Source organism: Lolium rigidum, chromosome 7 (genome assembly GCF_022539505.1).
Source record: "Lolium rigidum isolate FL_2022 chromosome 7, APGP_CSIRO_Lrig_0.1, whole genome shotgun sequence".
Lineage (NCBI taxonomy): Eukaryota > Viridiplantae > Streptophyta > Magnoliopsida > Poales > Poaceae > Lolium > Lolium rigidum.
The window spans coordinates 26,307,591-26,330,397 of NC_061514.1; the positions used below are offsets into that span (position 1 = coordinate 26,307,591).

The following is a 22,807-nucleotide window of genomic DNA, read 5'->3' on the forward strand; positions in this document are numbered from 1 at the left end:
CCATAGCCCTTGGCGATGCTTCCTTCCGGCCTAGCACGGTTACGAACATATTTCTTTAATACTCCCATGAACCTCTCGAAGGGGAACATATTGTGTAGAAATACAGGACCGAGAATGGAAATCTCATCGACTAGGTGAACCAGGAGGTGCGTCATAATATTGAAGAAGGATGGCGGGAACACCAACTCGAAACCGACAAGACATTGGATCACATCGTTCAGTAACCGTGGTAGAACTTCTGGATTGATTACCTTCGAGAGATTGCATTGAGGAATGCACATAGCTTCACAATGGCTACTCGAACATTTTCCGGCAGGAGCCCCTCAAAGCAATCGGAAGCAATTGCGTCATAATCACGTGGCGGTCGTGAGACTTCGGGTTTTGGAACTTTTTCTCCGCCATGTTTATTATTCCCTTTATATTGGACGAGAATCCGACGGGACCTTCATACTGCTCGGGCATTCAAAAAAGATGACCTTCTCTTCTTTGGTCGGAGCGTAGCCGGCACGACCTTGAAACCGTTCCGGATGCAGGTCATCGGGGTCTTTCAAACTTTGCTTGGTCCTGCCGTGCTTCCTTTGTATCATTTGACTTCCCATACACGCCCAAGAAGCTTAGGATGTTCACGCAAATATTCTTCGTAACGTGCATCACGTCGATTGCGGAGCGGACTTCTAGGACTTTCCAATATTCTAGCTCCCGGAATATAGATTTCTTCTTCCACATGGCTACGTGCCCGTCGGCTCCCTTCGGAACTGATTGTCCGCCAGGACCCTTTCCAAAGATGACTTTCAAACCCTTGACCATATCAAATACCTCAGCACCAGTGTGTTCCGCGAGGCTTCGGCCGGTGATCTGCCTTGCCGTTGTAATGCTTGCCTTTCTTTCTTCTGGATGACCTTTCGGAAGAAATCGACGATGCCCAAGGTACACGTTCTTCTTACAATTTGGCAAATGTACACTTTCGGTCTCATGTAAGCGAGTGCGTGCATGCATTGTATCCCTTATTTGACAGTCCCGAAAGGTTACTAAGAGCGAGGCCAATCGTTGATGGTTACGAAAAGCAACGCTCGTAGGTCAAATTCCTCTTCTTTGTGCTCATCCCACACACGGACACCAGGTCTGCCCCACAGTCTGTAAAAGCTCATCAACTAATGGCCTTAGGTACACATCGATGTCGTTGCCGGGTTGCTTCGGACCTTGGATGAGCACCGGCATCATAATGAACTTCCGCTTCATGCACAACCAAGGAGGAAGGTTGTAGATGCATAGAGTCACGGGCCAGGTACTATGGCTGGAGCTCTGCTCGCCAAAAGGATTCATGCCATCCGTACTTAGACCAAATCTTATGTTCCTTGCGTCGGCTGCAAAATCTTTGAACTCTCCGTCGATCTTTCTCCATTGCGTTCCATCCGCGGGGTGTCTCAACTCCCCGTCCGACTTACGGTCCTCTTTGTGCCATCGCAACAACTTGGCATGCTCTTTGTTCCCGAACAGACGTTTCAACCGTGGTATTATAGGAGCATACCACATCACCTTGGCGGGAACCCTCTTCCTGGGTTTCCGGCCCTCAACATCGTCACCGGGGTCATCGCCTCGATCTTATAACGCAATGCAAGTGCATACCGGGCATTCATTCAAATTCTCGTATTCACCGCGGTAGAGGATGCGATCGTTGATGCATGCATGTATCTTCGGAACCTCTAAACCTAGAGGGCGGACAACCTTCTTTGCTTCGTACGTAGTGGCGGGCAACTCGTTATTCTTTGGAAACATATTCTTCAACATTTTCAGCAAGTTTTCAAATGCCGAGTCAGCTACACCTGCCTGTGCCTTCCATCTCGAGCAAATCCAGTGTGCAGCCCAGCTTTTTCGGACCATCATCGCATCCGGGGTACAGGCGCCTTCCCGTGATCCTCTAACATGCGATCCAAATTCTCCCTCTCTTTTTCAGTTTCGCAGCGTCTCCGTGCATCAGCAATGGTCCGACCAAGATCATCAACGGGATCATCACGTGCCTCTTCTTCACCTTCCCCTTCACCTTCCCCTTCACCTTCAGCATCCTCCATGAAAGTATCACCGAAATGAGCAAGATAGTTTTCATCGATGAAATCGTCCCCTTCTTCATCATCTTCCATTATAACCCCTCTTTCTCCATGCTTGGTCCAACAATTATAGCTTGGCATGAAACCGTGCCGAAGCGGGTGCATGTGAACATCTCTTGAGGAAGAGTAACCCTTCGATTCTTACACTTAACACATGGACGAGATAACAAAACCCCCGCTTGTTCGCATTGGCCACTACGAGGAAATCTTTCAAACCCGTACTCGAACTCGCCGGAGAGTCGGTTACCGTACATCCATTGCCGATTCATCTGCATTATTATAATATAAAATATATAATTAACCATCATGCATTTGTTAAACTAACTAGCTACAAACAATATAAATTAAACAATGAACTACACACACATGCATATTTTATCAATGACACATCAAAGGTTCAAGTTGCTAACCGCGATCGAGGAGGAAAAAATAAATGAGAAACCTCAAGTGTGGCTCCAACACTTCATATCATGTTTGTTTCATGCTCTTGGGGCATTTCATCAAACACCTTATGTGCATAAGAGGAACCAAAAGCAAACCTAACACTCACTTGTGAAGTTTGTGAAGAGAATGGCTCCAAATGGCTAAGTGTTGGCTGCTGGATGGGTATATATAGGGGAGGGGCTTTAGTCCCGGTTGGCCTGGCCAACCGCGACTAAAGGCCTTCGGGCACCTTTAGTCGCGGTTGGGCTGGCCAACCGCGACTAAAGCCCCCACGTGCACCAGGCTGGCCACCGTGCGCCCGGGCCCGAGCCTTTGGTCGCGGTTCGCCACACGAACCGCGACTAAAGACGCCATTAGTCGCGGTTCCTTTACCTTCGCGACTTATGGGGCTTCCCGGAAGCCTGTTTTTCCACCAGTGGTAAATATATACTGCTGTCAAATATGTATTCTAATATGCTGGAAAAAGCTGAAAAAAGAATTTTCGAATTTATTGCCGGCGCACCTAAATGATCTACTGCCGGCGCACGTGGCATGCGCCAGTGCTGGAAGCACTACTGCCGGCGCAGCTGCTGGTGCGCCGGTGGAACTTTTCCTTTGCCGGCGAATCAGAGATGGCGCGCCGGCAGTATCGGTCCTATCGCCGGCGCACCTGCTCGGCGCGCCGGCAGTGGACAGTTATCACCGGCCCGTTCGCACCGGCGGGCTCATGGTGCGCCGGCAATGGGCCATTTAGGTTCGCCGGCGATAGGCCTTTCCCTTGTAGTGAGTTGTAGACTCAATCATCTTCGAAGCAAATTCAATCAAGTAATTGTCTAGTAGCAATCCTCCTAAAGACGCCACCCTTCAAAAAGGTTGGTTCATTAAATTAATGGGCCCATGACGACTTATAATATAAATCATGGTTTATTTATATTGAACTTGTTTAACTTTTGTACTTAAAAATCATTATTTTCAACATATAATCTTAGCCGATAGCTAAGAATTAGCCAAGCCACAATACAACATCAAGATAGAATCGTTTTCACTATGTAATTATAAATTCTAATGTGGAAATTGCACTAAACGCATATGTTACATCGGAGTTTATGTTAGTCGTTTCCTTGCGGCACTATTATTTTCTAAACTATTTTGTTTAATTCTATTTTTTCACATAAAAAGAACAAGATTGCATGTCTTTGTAGTAGATTAAATATTGCCACTTATATGAACTCAAGTATATGTAGGTACGCGTGTGTGTTTACGTTTTCTTAAATATCACGAGCTACCTTAAGGTTGTATCGGTCCTATTATAGGTGTTTGTATTAATAGAGGAGATGCAAAACAATGAACAAAGTAAAGAATTCTAGAATCTACAAAATATCTACAAAGTAGCTAGCTAGAGTGACGTTGTCAGCTTGGTTATCAAGGTTTTCTACCGTTTCGCACCCCATGCAAAGCTGCAACTCGTAAAGTACTTGTTCATGCAGTAATTATAGCTGCAGGGTTAGCTTAGGGTTTGGTTAGTTTTTGCTCGTGGAGAAAGAAACAGATATCGCTCTCGTGCAGCACCGTTTGCTGACCGGCTTGGCCAGTAGTAATATATCTCGGCTGACTTGCTGACATTGTCGAACCGTTCACGCCTCCTCTGCTTAACATTGGGTGCCATGTTCCTCGACTCACTCAAGCCCATGTCGCTCGTATGTCAGTTTCAATCAACACGGTTTGTGTTTCTGTGCTGCGTAGTGTAAGGTAAGAGGTGATCAACCGTGCCTGTTCATCTCGGCAAGCAATCGGCGTCAATTCGTCGTGCGCGAACCTGGCGTGACAACCAACCAGATAATCCATATCCATCTGTCACCGACATTTTTGCTGTTGTTGGCCATGTGAAAATTACTAGTGGCGTTGCGTATCTGTAATGGTTTGATACGTGCGTCTGATGGCCAGGCCTTGCAGCAGATCTTGATGAGAGGAGAGAAACGCAGAACGGAGTGAGGATTATCCCATGTACGAATGGGCCAGCAAGTACAGTAGAAACGGGCAAATCCTGCTTGACGACTAACGTGTTGGTTATCGTTCCGACACGTAGAGCGGGAGTGGTGTTCATAGTAGCTAGATAAGTTACAAACCAATTGTTAAGTTTCATGCACTAGCACTTGAACTAAAAGTCCGAACTGATGAAAATGGCTAGGCAATCTACTTAAATATTTGAACACCCTCGGCTGCGAGAAGAGGAGGGAGAAGACATAATTTTTTAGAATAAATTGTGAAAGCCAGGATTTGAACTCAAGACCTGGAACTCTGATACCATGTTAAGCTTCATGCACTAGCCACTTGAACCAAAAGTCCGAACTGATGGAAAGGGGCTAGGCAATCTACTTATACACTTCAACATCAATGAATTATCTACTCGTAGATGAGTTACTTATTATATGTTTTTATGAATTTCTAGTCTGTTGTCAATGGCTAGCTAGAGTGCTGCTTGACTTAAAAGCCAAGAATGTGGAGTTTATTTTCGAGGTTTGTGACTTTGCGGCAATGTTCTTATAGTAGCTTTGTATGGATTTTGTACTAATTAGGGTATGGATTTTGTACACATATGACAGTCATTGTATATGGGGCAATGACATCAAGCTTACCAAGATATAAGTCAAGTGGCTTAAGCTGCGCTAGCCTTGCCATGAGTAAGACCCCCACTATCCGAACCACGTCCATAGACTCAACAAAGCACTCTATAGCCTTAAACAAGCTCCTTCTGCGTGGTATGAGCACTTGAGAGAACTTCTAGAAGCCATGAATTCGAGGTGGGGAGAATCAATCCCACACTTTTTACTAAGAGGATTAATGGAGAGCTCTTTATATGCCAACTCTAATTATGGACAATATCATTTTTTGGATCGACTAACAATGCATTTAATTAGTAATTTCCAAGTTGATAAAGGACAAATTTGAGATGTCAATGATGGGCTGATGAGGATATCCAGGCCTGGTACACTAGGACAGCCATTGATATGATGATTAAGTCTAAGGTTGTACCAGTATTTTATCATAGTCTTGTTATTAGAAAATAATAATGTAGCCAGGTCATGTGGTGGGCCAAATTAGGGTTTTAGTTGTGTCTATTTGACTTGGGCCTATCCAAGTCGAATTAGGCTTAGGCCCATAAGGGGGGGCCCAGCCCAATATGGGTTGGCCGGCCACCCTTCCCCTCATATAAGGAGGTGGGGCGGCTAGGGTTAGGGGTAGACCAGTTTTTGATTAAGATCATGTAGAACCTTGAGTTCCAGTTATCACCGTTCCTATGGGATCGGCGTGTGTGACGGCGTCTCGGACGTTCGTCCAGTTATCTATCAATAAAGGTGTGAGAGTTCTTGAATCTGTCAAGGGTGATCATGCGTGCGAGAAGGTCCTCGAACTATCGAGGGTTATCGAGCTTGGCGTGTCTATTCTGCAAGAGGTTCGGCGTTCTTCGTCGAGTTGCTCGCCGGATTGGAGTTCCCCATCTTCAGGCTGCGTGTATTGCACATGTGGTTGGGAGATTTATCGGATCCTATGGATCAAAGAGGTGCACCGTGAAAGATCGGGCCAAGTCCCGTATCATGGGCGAACTCAAGTTCTTTGAGATCAAGAAACTCCGAAATGGCACCTTCTTCAACCAAGCCAAGTACATCCAAGATATGCTCAAGTGCTTTAACATGCTTGGGGCCAATGGCCTTGAAGACTCAACTCAACCTCGATCCCAACGGCAAGCCGATGGACCATAAGTTTTATCGCTCCATGATAGGTTCACTTCTTTATCTTTGTGCATAACATCCTAATATCATGCTTAGTGTTGGTGTTTGCGCATGGTACCAAGCCGCTCTGAAAGAGATTCATCTTATGGTCGTCAAACGAATCTTCCGATATTTGATTGATATCCCAAATTTCTACTTGGGGTAACAAGAGGACACAAATTTCTCATCGTATGGAATCACGGATTTCGATTGGGCAAAATATGAACATGCTTACAAAATTTAAACAATTTTTAAATAAGAACAATTTTCAAAATGTGGACCTTTTAAAGCTGGGAAATTTTTCAAAAAATATATATTTGCCAAAATCTGAATTTTAAAAAGATCTTAATTATTTTCAAAATTTGGAATTACCAAAAAGTTATTTTTAAAATATGAACATTTTTAATATGAATATATTTCAAAATTCTAAAATATTTTCAAAATCTAAACATCTTTGTTTTTCCAAAAAGTTTGAAATTTTTAGAAAAATCACAGTGACTAGCGAGTGACCAAACTAGGTCGGCCGAACCAAATCGGCCTTTTGACTTTGGTTTTGTGTTTGCTATTCGGTCGTTTTGTCCGATTCCTATTTGAGGCCCTCTCATAGAGATTGGACAATCATCGTCAGATGGGCCTAACCTAGGAACACGTAGCTTTTGTTTGACAATCAATATCATATATATTTATAGCAAATAGTACATGGTACATGAGGTGTATCCAGTGATTACAAAATGAAGTCTAAAATAAACGAGCAAATCTTCGAGATATTCAAACTCTTCTTTCTTGACACAATTTTGCACATTTCTGAAAGCAGCCAAATGTAGATACCAAAACCACATATATGTAAGTACCAACGAAGACTCTCCTATAATTATAATTTGAGACGCAATGGCTAGGCTACGTGCATGCGCGTAGTTATTAATATAGTTCATCAACATCGATAAGAGTACCAACACTAATATTCCAGGTAAAAGTAACCAAACAGTCTGGTGGACGTTGTTGGAGAACCAAGAGTACGAATCACCATAGTCGAGAACATAGCAACGAGAACAAATATTTCGAGGACAATCCTCCTCCGGACAATCTTTAGAAAAGATGAAAAAACGATGTGTCGAAGCTAGATCTCAAGTCATATATCTAGATAAATTTGATCTTCTAACATCACCATTGATAATGGGAAGGAGATCTCGACATCGAACATGAGTATGCATGCATCTACCCAGTCTAATGGAGACTTGCCGCAACTTATTATTTTCCTCGCTTACTTTTTTATTTTCTTTACCCCTCTTTTAATCCTATTCTCTTCTTTTTTACATAATCCTGACATGCATGTGTATATATAAACTCCCTCTCTTATTCCTTTTGACCAAAAAACATTTTTGTTGGAATGTTCAGCTAACTGGAATGCATGCATGCATGCATGGTGAAAGCCTCGTCCAATGGAGACTGAATAGATTGAACCTGGAGACATGTGCTCCTGGCTTAAGTCATGATTCGATTGGTCCAGCGCGATGTGGTGTCCGGGTACACAGAATCGTATTCTTTCCCATCATCAATTGAAAAAGGACCATACAATATACGTAGTACTTGTCTAGTGGTCCCCGTGTTCTTTCTTCGCTTGCAGCTCAGCTGAGACAGACCGTACCTGAAACGAGATTCAGCAGCCCCACGGGATAAGCAGTAGCGCCCATGGCGGACCGGCGGGAGCTTCAGCAGCCCCGCGCCAGAGTAGTCAACGCGCTCGCCGCCGAGCAGACCCTTGGTTCCCCCACTCCCGAATCCGAATCCCAATAGGATCCTGATGCTGCGGCGCCGCCGGTAACTGCCGCTGCCCTCCCGTCCCTTAGTCCTTCTCCTCTGGCGAAATAATCGCCGCAGCCCGCAGACCTCCCGTACAACCTCCTGCGACGAGGCAGGGCCTTGCTCTGCCCAGAGATGAACCATGGGCTCCCTCGATAGAGCCGCCGGGTCGGGGAGCCACAAATGCGCGGCCACAGCGCCGGCGTAGTTGCCACAGGGCGCTCTCGTTTGGCGGTGGTGTGCGCGCTGTTGCGCTGCTGCATATCTTGTGCAGACGGTACCGCCGCCGCCATTGCCTCGTCCCTGGCACCCGCTGCAGTTTGCCCGCAGCTACGGCGCGCGCGCGGGTATGGGATCAAGACCGTTCGACTCGGGGGACCGTGGCGAACCTGAAGGAGGTGGCGCTGCTGCCTAACGGTCGCCGGAACAACGGAAACCAGGGACCTGACGGCAACGACGGCGTATGGCGGAGGCGCACATCGACACTCATCGGGACAGCGAAGCGGAGCACGGGGAAAGATGGGGAGGGGTCCAGGAAGACCATCAGCTCACTGGGATCTGGTTGGTGGCGTCGGGTGATCCAGAGGATGCCGCAATCTATGAATACGGCAGCGCCGGCGATCGGGCAGACGACCTCGGTGAGGTCGGCTGTGGAATGGTGCACCTCGCAGACCCACACCCTCTCGCCCCGCGTCGTTTCTGTTAGGAATAAGCCACGCCGCGACGTAGACCATCGTGGGCGCACCTAGGTTGAGTTCGGACTGCGGTGCGTACTGCGTAGCCTCGTCCGTGTTCTTGTTCATGGCCGTAGCAGGAGAGAGAGAAGAAAACGATTTTGAAAAAGACAGCCGGAAGGAGAGAGAGAGAAATGATTTGGGGAAGACGTCTGACACTTTAACCTGCTTTAACTTCGTCTGTCTCGATGGGTCCCACTCTGTGTATTCATACCTGTATTGTTGGTTGCCCTCAAACAAAATGCCACTGCTGTTTCAGGGCCCACTTCTCCCTCAGCCAATGAGAAAACGATTTCAGCCCGGTGCATGTGCCGCCCGGTTCATCTCAGCGTTTTCCTCGTCCAATGTCCTTAACACAATGTCCTTTAGCGAGGAATCCCCAAAATTAATGGTGAAAGCCTCATCCACAAGTTAGGTCCGGCGCCCCTCTCTTAGAATAGCAACCAGCCTCCTTCCTTTATCGTTTCGTTCTTTAGCGAAACTTCAAGAAAGCAGCTGAGATACTAAAGTCAGAGTCGAAATTGCTTTATCATCGGGGTACAAAGATGTGTACCTCACTCTAGTGCTCTACTATCTACCGGAGCATCGACTACCATGTGGCACATTTCTTCTCCCTTGGTCCAACATAGCACGCTGCCCTCAGCTTTAATACCAGTTTTGATCTTCAGAACAATTTCTTATCTGGACTGCTTGACACTTTCATATCATCATTTTTGGGTATGGTGAAAACTGAAAAGGCCCCCCTAATACATGTGGTCCGAGCAAGTAGATAGCTAGCACGATATTATCATGCATGGACGGATGGATGGACATATGGAGCCAACTATAAGCATCTCTATCTTGTCATATTATATCGATCACAACTGCACCGGAACGACATTGCAAAGGGTGCTGGTGCGGCAGAAAGGGACTCGCAACAGAAAGTTTTCAGAAAGCACACACTGCCCGCAATTCTCTTTGCCATCTACCACAACCAGCCTCACCGTGTAGCATCTGGTACCAACATACCAAAGCATCCAGGGATCCACCAACCATACATATGCACGCGGGCGTGTTAACTGATCGTGTAGAATCGCGCGAACGCAAAGTACTGCTAGTAGTAGTAGTACCATCATTTACAAGCAATGCTGCATTACTAGTACCTGTGAGAAAAATCTGGACTTTAACTGATCTGGGTTCAGAGAATTAAGCCACGGGCCGCTCCTGCCTGCTAGTTCAGATTTCAAGTTGGCGGCCGTGGCGTGATGACTTTGGTGGCTTTCCTGCAAAGACACGTGCCGTGCGTGACGTGATGAAGAATACACCTATCTTGTAAAGAATCATGAAATGACCTTGAGGTCAATCATGTAGTACGTCGTCGCGCTGAAATATAATTCGTGGCAAGAGGTCGACGAAATAAATCATGTATATAGCAGAGGGGTCAAGATCATGATGCGTGGCTTCTGTAACGAGCCCTGGTTTCCAGCCAAGCGCACAATCCAGCTACACACACCTTGTCATTGGTGCACTCATCACTAAGCTACTAGTACATAGGACACCACACTGACCACACTGATTAATAGGCAGGAGAATTTCGTGATCAGAGATTTAATTCTTGGTCGCTTCAGAATAACACTTTGAGCTAACAGTTGAGGTCCGATGGAGAAGTTCGATCTGTACCTCTCAAAGCACAAGCAAAGACGATAACCTTTCTGCCTGGTTCCATCGGAAAAACCGAAAGAAAGCTTGGTGTCGAACTGACGAAACTGACACAGTGACACTCTTGGTTATGAGCATATGTATAGCTACTTAGTCAAATGGAGCAGTAGAAATAAAGCCTTATGCAGAGGCTGTGTGCATCATCACGATGCAGAGGCTGGGGTAAATCCTCTTTTCGAAAAAAAAGAAAGAAATAAAGCCTTATGTATGAGCTTCAGAGATATACACTTCCACTCCACATCAGTCCTTTTCTCCCATAAATTCCCTTCCACTCCAAGCTAGACTCGAACCAACCAAGTTGCTAACGAACAAGAAAAGCTACCGAAGTTTCAGGGCATTTGCTCCGGTACAACCCCCTTCCCCAAACTCAGAGCAAACTCAATCACAAGGACGGCTGAGATCGCTTGATACCTCTTCGTTATTAAAACACAACGGGTATAAGTAGCCATGTACAAAACTCGTATGGCCCAAATAAATTGTACAAGGTACGTATAAGTACGAGTACCACGCCGTCATCCTCTCATCCAAGGTGGCTTTGCCGGGGGATGGCATTCATGGCCGCGGGAGCTACAGCAACGCAACGCCGTGCCGGCCAGTAGGCACAGCCAGCGGTGATTGCCAGCACGATCAGGTTGTACGGTGGCGTGTATTAATTGTGGCGTGGTGATGGCCGACGGCGTACAGTAACGGTGGCCTGGTGGTGTGCAGAATCTTACGGCCGCGGCGCAGTGGTCCGACGGACTGTCTGGCCACCCACTTGCCAGACAGTCTGGGCTGTTGAGAACGAAGCCCGGCGGCCAGCCTTGTGTTTATATTGATGGACAGTCCAAAAACGTTTTACGCAGCGACTATACACATTGCATCTCTACTCTCATGCTGCTACACAAGTTGAACACACTGTAAATGATGCAGTCACACGCTGCCAAACCCAGTGCTTATACAATTGCATCGGGATTGATTGGAAAATTCTTAAACACACACAAACGCACATTGTCATCAGTGTAGAGTACATGTTTAAGCACAACAGTCCACGAATGCAAGATAGTCTGGAGAAGTGGCGGACTTAGCAGATGTGTTGGGTCTACGCCGGACATGTAGCCGGCCTGTCCTGCCATGAAGTTAGGAAGATGACCGAAGGTGACGCTGGCGGGCGGCCGGACGGGGTCTGCGAGGATTTGGAGACGCGAACATGGAGATCGGCTGGACAGCGGCCGGCAGATCCACAAACGTGGAGGTGGAAATCGGCTAAACGTGGAGATCGCGGAATTGTTGGTGACAACTAAAAATACACGGTACCCATACGTAGGTGTATACTGGGATTGGACATGGGTTTGGATTTGGGCTTACGGGCCCAAACTGAGTTTGGGAGGGGAGTTTTTTTTTTTTTTGAGACGAGTTTGGGAGGGGAGTTGTACTGGAGCAGACCCCAAGTTTCAGACCTTGGGTGGTATTCATTTGTGTAACCGATCATCGGTTCCGCCGAGAAGAACGACGTACAATTGAGTCAAAAAGAGGAGAAAGAAACAAAAACGAAGCAAGAATCTACCGACACGAAGAATCAATTTCCTCTAGACACTTGGACCAACCGAACGAGCTCGAAACCAGTCACACGTCGACGTTGCAGGCCGCCGCCTGCTGGAACCGGAAGTACTCGGTGCCCCCGCCGGTGGTGGCGCCGTAGCTGCCCTTCCCCTCGTTCACCCTGATGAGCGCGGGGCAGTTCACCTCCAGATGGTAATGCCCGGAGATCCAGCTGGTGCCCACCTTCCACCGTACCAACCCCTCGACGCGGATGTCGATGAGCACGTACCCGGCGGTCTCGTCCTGGGCCAGCGAGACGGCGAGCTCGGGCGAGAGCTCGACGTTGTCCATGGACCTCAAATACGGCGACCACACGGACTGGTCGCGGTGGCCGTGGTAGGCGACGGGGAGGCGCGTGGGCACGGTGATGGGCACGCCCTTGTACTGCGCGTACACGTCGGCGGAGTCGTAGTAGACGCCGACGCGGGCGTTGGGGTTGCGCGCCGCCACGGTGGCCTGCATGGTGGTGAAGAGGTACGCGGAGGCGGGCGGCGTGACGTTGAGGCAGAGGACGGCGAGGTCCTGCAGGTAGAACTGGGGCTTGTGGGGGCGGAGGACGAGGAAGACGATCAGGATGACGAAGAGGGCGAGGAGGACGAAGGCGAGCGCGGCCCCGCAGAGCTTGCGGTAGAGCTTCTCGCGGTGGCACTGGCAGGCCGAGACGCCGCCCTTGTGGCCGCCGCAGTCCTTGATCGTCATGGTCGGTCGATGGTGATCACCCTGATGGGCTCAGCAGGGCGTGATAAGTGCTGCAGGAAGCAGGATGATGTAGCTGTGAGGCTATCTGTGAGAGGAAACCCAAGGGGAGAAGAGAAGCTGTGGGTTAGGAGGGCGTATATATATCAGGGATTGGCAGGAGATTGGCGATTGATTGTGGGGTTATGAGGTGGAGAAGATCAGCATCGAGTCAGTGTGAAGGACTGACAAGTCGGGCTTTGTCGGCTAGGACCAGCAGAGCAGAGAAGCTGCTATTCTGTATCCTGTTCAGAGCCATATGCAGATTGCATGGTGTGTGCATGTGTGGTGTGTTGTTACTTACCAGAGTAATTAAGTAGTCGAACTACAAGCCTGAGAGAAATAGTTGGCTAATCAATGGTGATGGTCTGGTGGAGGAATGGGGCTGGTGGAGGCCGGTGAGGTGAGTGCTAGGTTCCAAAGGCAGCAATGATTAGGGACAGAAAAGGAGTGCCTTTAGTTCCTCCGATACGATACAAAAAGTTGGGGAAAAGCAAGCAAGGAATAAGTGGGAATTGTTGTTGTGCAAGTGTGATGCGATCATGCGAGGCCGCGCATTCGTTCGCACTATGGAATACGGGTTCGAGGGGAGCATTCTATTTCTTTTGAGATGTTTACTGAAGAGTCGTTATCGATCAAGATTTCTTCTTGCTCGCGTGAATTGATGTCCTTGCCGTAGGTTATTTACGACCTCACCTGCAAGTCCGGTGCACATCTCCATCAAGATCTCACAACGGATGATTGATCTTTCACGACAATGGATCAAGCTTAGTGTGGATAATTTGAGGGCAACAGGAGAGCTTCCGGTGCAAAAGGTTCAAAGTGAAGGAGAGCTTCCGGTGGCAAGTGAGAGACTGGTAGGGCGTCCACATCAAACGAGACGGGCCCAAAGGAAGATACCTGATTTTTTTGAAAATGGGCACTTTATTACTTGCGTAATAGACCCGGCCTCTGCATAGCTAAGATGCACACAGCCGCACACAAATTCATTACAAAACCAGAAAGGTGTTCAAATGGATAAAAAAGTTCAAAAAACAGAAACAAATTCTAGCTAGGAGGATCTAGCCGAAGGTCACGCTGCCATCCATGTTGGGAAAAAATATCCCTCGCCGTATCCTCCAACCGTGAAGACACCTCCGTAAAGAGGTCCCGGTGCTCGACACGCTGCAACGGTATCCATGAGCGGAGCAAAGCCGTGCATCGGTAGATGACCTGCAAAAAAGAAGAAGAAACATTATTGAAAATCTTGTCATTTCTACATAGCCATAGCGACCAGATAATTGCAATCGCTCCCATCCTAATAAGACGTTTAAACCTAACATTCACACCATTGAGCCAGTTGCCAAATAAATTAACAACACTACGTGGTGGGTATAAGGTAGACCCTATTTGGACAGCTGACCATATAGACCTAGCTAACTTACATTGGAAGAATAAGTGGTTAATTGTCTCGTCTTGATGACAGAAAACACACTTTTTACTTCCATGCCAGTTGCGTTTGGCAAGATTTCTTTAGGAAGATACCTGATAAAGTAGACGATCACTAGGATGAAGAAGAAGCACAACTGATAAATGAATGGGTCCCCATGCATCAATCACCGGCCTCATTCCGTGTGGAGGCAAGCATCTAGCCGCCCACAATGGTCGGGCCTAGTTTATCCCTTCACAAAAGAACACAATGCATACATACCTAGGACGGGCACGATCCTATCAAACATTTCGTTCTGAGAATAACTTGGTTCTTGAAGAAGTGATTCAGTATCGTGCTTAGAGAGTGACGATTACATTTTCAGCATAAAAAATGAGAGGATATTAACTATGTATGCGAGAAAGAAAATGTGAGAAAATGAGAGCATTATGTAGACTGCATTATATTCATGTTTAATTCCGAATATCCGATCCTACCTATCCGTCCTCCATCAATGACTCCATGTGCCGAAGCAATCACACATTCATACAAGGATGAGCTACACGAGAGAAACGGGCTAGATAGACTTCCGGTGGGGATTCTTTCACTTTTCGGAGCAAGGACAATGGGATGGAAGCTTCTCGTGCATATAATCCTCTGGACGGACGGCCAGCCCACCACGTTTGTTCGAGTTGTCGTCACAAGTGACCAAAACAAGGGCAATGCCAGCTACTCGGTCCGTTTAATTTGGGTACTAGCGGCGGCAGCAGTCGTGAATGGTTGTTGGCAGATGGAGTCCAAGTTTAGGACAACTCAGAGAGGAGTCGAGGAGAAAGCCATGTTGATAAAGGACGCCTCCTAAGTGCGCCAATAATCAGACGCAGATGTGCCGAATCCACAAGCAATCTAGACATTTCAGTCCATAATATACAGCGGCTCAGGAGAAAAAAGAATTGTGGTGGTATTGGAGGCTCGCCTCATTGTGTGTTCTCAAAATCACCTGAGAAATGCGAGGGGAACTTGTCATGGGCTCATGGCTTCCACTTTCGAGGCCCTTCGGCAGCTGAAGAGGACTTGGTGCCAAAAAGGAGCAGTGATCAAAATTAACCTGCCGTCCATGCTATTAGTGTTAGGTGGGATCCCACCTTGACACCTTATGTCATATATACTCAGATTATGCCGGTGAACTCGGCAAACAACGGTCGTTTAGAGTGTTGCTTAAGGGAAAGAATGCACAACAACAAAAGGTATATGCTTTTCGAATGACAGTTCAAACAGCAAAAGACTCAAAAAGTTTCACGGACAAACCAATCCTAAAGGCAGATAATTGCCCGGCAAAGTAGGTGGGTGCGCGTATCTGATAATCAGGTCTTCACATCCCTAGGCCAAGCTTGATAGTTATTCCCTCACGCCTACAACATCAGTATTCAGTCAGGTTTTGTCAGCATGCACCACCAAAGGAACCATATATGCTCAACCCAACAATGGTATGAACTAGTACTAATAATAGTATAAATTACTAGTTCACCGCCCTGTTTATTTCACATGAGAGTAAATATTCTCACATATCTCGAAGAATAACAAGTTCTACCGTGATAGGAAGACAGAGAAGTAAAATGTGCTAGCTATAATCAATACAAAAGAAGTATGTCGTATGTATTCATTATAGTACTTCCCTGCATCCAAAATTACAGAAGAAATAAAACACAAAACAATTCAACTTATCACCCTAACATAGATGGATGGGCCACCCACAACAGCTCTGTGGCTAGTTCATTAGCTGTGAACTTACCATGAAATAACAAATCTGGCACAAATATGTGGCACGTTTGCATCTCCGCGAACGCTGCGTGGTCGCGCCGAGCGTCCGCTCGCTTCTCCCACGAGCCCACGTGGCAGCGACCCTGACTCGAGCCGCCGCGAATTGAAGCAGAACAACTGCCGGGAGGCCAACCGCCAGAGTGGCAACCGCGTCGATCGACGTGCAAACCGCGGGAATGGAGCACCGAACCACCGTGGAAGAGCAACCGCAGACCTCTTTGTTACTCGCCGACATTAATCCCTGCTCAATATAACCCATGTGCCTGCTCTAATTCATCTCCAAGCGGCTGCCATTCATCTTCTTCTTCAACACCGGCTAGCCACCATGAGCAACCTATCGTTGCCATCGGACACCGACAGCGAGGGGAAGTCGTCGAGATGACGGCATTGGTGGGAAAAGGGATGCCACGCCGAGCAACCCTAGCTCCACGCCGATGGAGGGCGAGGAGGAGGGGGACGCCATTGGCCTCGATGGCCCGGAGGAGGACTTCGACGCAAGGTGGGCACGGCTGGAGGCGCTGGAGGCGGTCGACGATGCGGCCACGGCAAGGAAGGAGGCAAGGGCGCGAGCGCAGGCGGAGTCGGAGGCTCGTCATCCGTTCACCGACGACGAGGAAGACCCCAATGACCACTTGTCGGAGGGGAACTCAACCTCGTCGGACGCGTCGATCGGCACTCTTCGAAGGAGGTAACGAGTAAGAAACGCGACTGTGTGGATGGCAGGGCCTTCTAATAAGAAGGCCAAGAATTAGGTAAATTTGTTAGTTCTTGTGTTTGTTCTCCTAGCTTGTATGTTTAAATTGTTTGAACTTGTTCGATTCAACAAAGCATGGTGTATCTGGTATGCCTCCGTTTGTTTGGGTTTGTCCAAAATGCGTCGGACCACTGGGGTTGCCCCCGACGTAAACAAACGCATGACCATTTTCGTGTCCAGCAAGTGACGCAAACAGACGTAAACAAACGCATGACCATTTTCGTGTCCACCAAGCGACGCAAACAGACGCGCACGGATATTTTGAATGTCTGAAACGCGTCGCCCCGCCCTAGATGCCCTGATTATGATAGAGTGATTATGTAAGTGAGTGGGTATATTGTTTAACAGAAGAACTCGGCAACTCACTATCTAATAAATATGATATATTATCGTTGATGTTTAGGATGATTCGGATAAAAGCTATAAGATAATCCTAAATAATTTTTCATACGGATATCTGGATGCTATTTACCATATCATATCCTATAGAGCATCCATGTCAAGTTCGGGGTGGGATATCCTTATCTGTCGAACTCCTTAAAACTGGAAATGCATTCTCTAAAGCGGTTTCAAAAACAAATATTATGCGAAAATTTTTAGACCTCTAGTTTTTTTTAGGGGAAAGCTCTTTATTAATTAATGATCATAGTTGGTACAATTGTTGTATCCGGAGAATTTAAAAGCCACAGTTGGCGTCCGGACTCAACATGTAAAGAACTAGGGATAAATTATGAGCATGAGTGTTGCTAGTTCGTTTTTCATGCACAAACAGCACAGCAACAAAATGCCGCCGGCGAACAGCGATCTCTCGAAGAATGGTGCTGTAAATGCCGCTACTTCCATCTCTGATTGAGTTGATTACCTCCAGACAATCTGAAGCAATGCAAACATGACTCAGGTTTAAATCCTCTGCTAGAGCTAAAGCCTCCCTACAGGCAATGGCCTCGATCGTTGCTGGGTTAGAGATACCCGGAGTAGCAATAGACGATGCTCCTTGGAACATACATTCTCATCCCGACAAACTGCAGCAGTCTATTTCCTTCCCTAGATACAGCTCCGTCCACATTAATTTTGAAATACCCAGAAGGTGAAGCCAACCAGATAGGGGCCCTGATCGGACGTCTTGAGCTCTGATTCATAACATTGCCCGGTAGTGGTTTGACCATTTCCAGTTCATCTAGGTAATTCTGAACGAAATGAAAAGTCGACAAGGGGCTCTGGAAAATTGATTTGTGGATTGCTTTGCGTCGTGCAGACCATATTGCCCAGGAGCCCTGCTCCGGTGCTCCCCCCTAAACGAAGTTGAAGTATCATAGTTGGTTTTTTTTTCTGTGTTGGGTTCGCCGAATCCCATATATATCCAACCCATATATACCTGTATGTATTGATAAGGTATTTGTACCTCACGTAAGAAAAAAAAGAGGGCACGTGACCAGTTAATGATCTCATCCGCCTAATTACCGCCCACGTCGTTCAAAAATGAGTTACAACATAACACGGGCCATACGAGCCTATACAGGGCTGTACAGACGATGGACCTACACTAAAATTACGATCGTACTCCCGCTTACAAACAAGTATAGAAAAATCTCCACCGTTGTTGTGTTTAATGCACCCAGAATATTTTTAGGGGGGAGCACCGGAGTAGAAGTGATTGCCCAGATTGTGACTACCACTTTGATGAAATCTGCATGAGCCAGTGAATCAAGCAAAAAGAAAAGCCACTCTTTTGCATTCTCACACCGATTGATGCTGATATGCTCAATTAATTCCTCATCAAGCAGTGCCCAAACACACCGGGCCAGTGTACACTCCAGCAGAGAGTGCCTCCAAGTATCTAAACTTGCTGAGCAAAGAGAGCAGCCTGCAGACGTAGCCATTTGACGGTGTTCCAGAACTGATCCTGTTGGGTGTTGGCAAAGACTGGTGAGCTAACCTCCACAAGAAAACACGAATTTTGCTTGGTATTTTAGTCTTCCAGAGCGTGGTCCACTTTTTTTCCTCAACCACTGAATTAGAGCATGAGGGCCTTCCCTCAAGTAATCCTCACGTACCTTCTTTGTGGTAACTAACATCCGGTAAGCCGAACGAACAGAGAAGACCCCTGTTTTCTCGAAATGTCAAGCCCAGAAATCATCATGGTTCAGGGTGCTCAACGGAATGGATCCGATCACATCGATATCCATTGGCAAGAAGTTTGCTGCCAGCTTATCCTCACGCCATGTTCCAGATGTATTGTCAATGAGTTGAGATACAGTTTCAGGTCGATCAATGATCAGAGAGGCAGTTGGTCTCAGCCGAGAGCTTCTAGGCAGCCCATGTCTTTAGTGTGTCCAGGCCCAAAAGAACCATCGGAGTAGTAGCCCATTAAAGCATCTCCAGCGTCCCCCAAAACGTCTCCCAAAAGGATTGGGGTGTGCCGGATAAAAAAACACTTCTAGCCGCGTGCACAAAGCCTCTTTTTGTACGACGCGATCCAAAACGATGTCCGGCGTTCCGAGCCCATCCCCGCTACACATGGGACATTCCGGGCACGCCAGACACAGCGAAATGCAAGGCGAGGCTTGGTGGAGCCGACGCGTCAGCGACTCACGGACGGACGCTCAACCGCCGATGTGCTTATCTGTGAGGTCTTAGAGAGAGAGAGAGTTTGTAGCAGTGAGGAGAAGATGGGGTCTGGGCATCTCCAACGGGGCGACGCAAACGGACGATGGACGGCCATTTGCGTCCGCGGGGTCGAAAATTGCGTCGGTCCCTGCTCCAGCGGGTCAACACATAGTGACCGAGCTGTTCGTGGCGACGCAAACCTGTCCCAAATATGTGCTTCGGATGCGTCTCTGCGGACGCGCAAAGTGTCCGCTCTCGTCTAGTGGACGTTTCGTCGGGCCCGCCTGTTAGTGACCCAGGCTCGATGCGTCTTCTCAGGCGCGCCAGTATTGGCGCCGAGGCGTCGCTTCGGCAGTCTGCGGTCACATTAATAGCGATGCATCGCGTGGCGTCGTCGCCCACCTCCGCCAAAGCACGCGTGCCGCGCCTGTCTCCTTCCTCCGGCCTATATAAAGAGGGGCGCGGGCATCTTATCTCCTCCCACACAAAACCCTAGCCGCCTCACAACCTCTACAGTAGCGTCGCCGCCGCACAACCTCCACCTTTGCCATGACCAGCGTCGGCCGCGGCCAAGCTACCGCGCCTCCACCTCCCCCGGTCTCGAGCTCCGACGAGGAGTTGGAGGACGACGACAACACCGACAACCTCCTCGACCTGGTCAGGGACGCGAAGTTCATGGCTGACGCGGAGAAGTAAGAAGAGGAGGAGCGGGCAGCCCACGCGGCATTCGACGCCGAGATTGTAGAAAGAGATGCAATGCTCGATGTATTGATCGGATGCATATGGCGGTACATATATAGGCCACGTCCTCGACTATACAAGGAAGGAGGCGGGCCCAATAGTAAATACAAAGATATGTATCGCTATACAATAACTACAGAGGATACACATCCGGATATACAAGATATGTATCTCAACACCCCCTCGCAGTCGAGGCGCCGCCTGGTCGAACGCATAGACTGGACCGGAACTCCTCAAAAGATACCATAGGAAGACCCTTTGTCATGATATCCGCAAATTGTTGGGAGGTGGGCACGTGAAGAACTCGAATGTGTCCAAGGGCCACCTGTTCCCGAACAAAATGGATGTCCAGCTCAATATGCTTGGTGCGGCGATGGTGGACCGGGTTGGCGGAGAGGTAGACGGCGGAGACGTTGTCGCAGTAGACCAAGGTGGCTTTGGCGACAGGACATGAGAGCTCAACGAGGAGTTGCCGCAGCCAGGAGACCTCAGCAACCGCGTTAGCAACAGCCCGGTACTCCGCTTCGGCGCTGGAGCGAGAGACCGTGGGCTGTCGCTTAGACGACCAGGAGATGAGCGAAGGTCCGAAGTAGACGCAGTAGCCAGACGTGGAGCGACGCGTGTCTGGGCAGCCGGCCCAATCGGCGTCCGAGTAGGCGACGATGTCCGTGGCGGTGGAGGCGTGGAGAGAGAGACCGAAGTCCATGGTACCACGAATGTAGCGGAGGATCCGCTTGACCGCAGCCCAATGAGGATCCCGCGGAGCGTGCATGTGAAGGCACACCTGCTGAACAGGATACTGCAGCTCGGGGCGAGTCAAGGTGAGGTACTGCAGGGCACCGACGATGCAGCGATAAGATGACGCATCCGTGGCCAAGGAACCGTCTGTGGCGGAGAGCTTGGACTTCGTGTCGACCGGCGTGGCCGCGGGTTTGCAATTAAGCATACCGGCGCGGTCCAGGAGCTCATGGGCGTACTTGCGCTGATGAAGGAAGAAGCCGTCGGTGCGACGTACGACCTCGATGCCGAGGAAGTAGTGCAGAGGCCCCAAGTGTTGGAGATATGCCCAAGAGGCAATAATAAAAGTGGTTATTATATATCTTTATGTTTATGATAAATATTTATATACCATGCTATAATTGTATTAACCGAAACATTGATACATGTGTGATATGTAAACAACAAAGAGTCCGTAGTAAGCCTCTTAACTAGCTTGTTGATTAATAGATGATTAGTTTCATAATCATGAACATTGGATGTTATTAATAACAAGGTTATATCATTATATGAATGATGTAATGGACACACCCAATTAAGCGTAGCATAAGATCACGTCATTAAGTTATTTGCTATAAGCTTTTGATACATAGTTACCTAGTCCTTTCGACCATGAGATCATGTAAATCACTTATACCGGAAAGGTACTTTGATTACATCAAACGCCACTTGCGTAAATGGGTGGTTATAAAGGTGGGATTAAGTATCCGGAAAGTATGAGTTGAGGCATATGGATCAACAGTGGGATTTGTCCATCCCGATGACGGATAGATATACTCTGGGCCCTCTCGGTGGGATGTCGTCTAATGTCTTGTAAGCATATGAATAAGTTCATAAGATACCACATACCACGGTACGAGTAAAGAGTACTTGTCAGGAGACGAGGTCGAACAAGGTATAGAGTGATACCGATGATCAAACCTCGGACAAGTAAAATATCGCGTGACAAAGGGAATTGGTATCGTATGTGAATGGTTCATTCGATCACTAAGTCATCGTTGAATATGTGGGAGCCATTATGGATCTCCAGATCCCGCTATTGGTTATTGGTCGGAGAGAGTTCTCAACCATGTCCACATAGTTCGCGAACCGTAGGGTGACACACTTAAGGTTTGATGTTGTAATAGTAGAACTTGAATATGGAATGGAGTTCGAAGTATTGTTCAAAGTCTCGGATGGGATCCCGGACATCACGAGGAGTTCCGGAATGGTCCGGAGAATAAGATTCATATATAGGAAGTCATTTTATAAGTTTGAAAATGATCCGGTGAATTTATGGAAGGTTCTAGAAGGTTCTAGAAAAGTCCGGAAGAATTCACTTTGGAAGGCGGCCAACCCATGGCCGGCCAACCCTAGAGGGGGGAGTCCAAGGTGGACTCCACCAAGGGGGCCGGCCACCCCCCCTCATGGAAGGCTGGGAATCCCACTTGAGGTGGGAGTCCCACCTTGGGTAGGTTTCCCTACACATGGAAGGTTTTGGATTGGGGTCTTATTCGAAGACTTGTAGTCCAACACTTGGGGGTTCCACCTATATAATGAGGAGCAAGGGGAGGGAGCCGGCCACACAAAATCCATTGTGGCCGCACCCCCTCATAGTGGTCGGCCACCTCCCCCTCTCCCAAACCCTAGCCGCCCCCCTCTCCTCCACCTCTCCCGCAACGCTTAGCGAAGCTCCGCCAGGGATCTCCATCGCCACCGCCACCACGCCATCGTGCTGCCGGATTCAAGGAGGAGCTACTACTTCCGCTGCCCGCTGGAACGGGGAGAAGGACGTCGTGTTCATCAACACCGAACGTGTGACCGAGTACGGAGGTGCTGCCCGATTGTGGCACCGTCAAGATCTTCTACGCGCT

At 48.2% G+C, this 22,807-nt stretch overlaps 1 protein-coding gene across 1 annotated transcript; it reads right to left on the bottom strand.

The window, feature by feature from the left end:
- Nucleotides 1–12,135: 12,135 nt before the first annotated feature.
- LOC124669377 (NDR1/HIN1-like protein 12) lies at nt 12,136–13,163 on the bottom strand. Its single transcript, XM_047206002.1, has one exon. It carries the CDS (start codon nt 12,808–12,810, stop codon nt 12,136–12,138), a length of 675 nt encoding a protein of 224 aa, XP_047061958.1. The 5' UTR covers nt 12,811–13,163.
- Between the last annotated feature and the right edge of the window lie 9,644 nt (nt 13,164–22,807).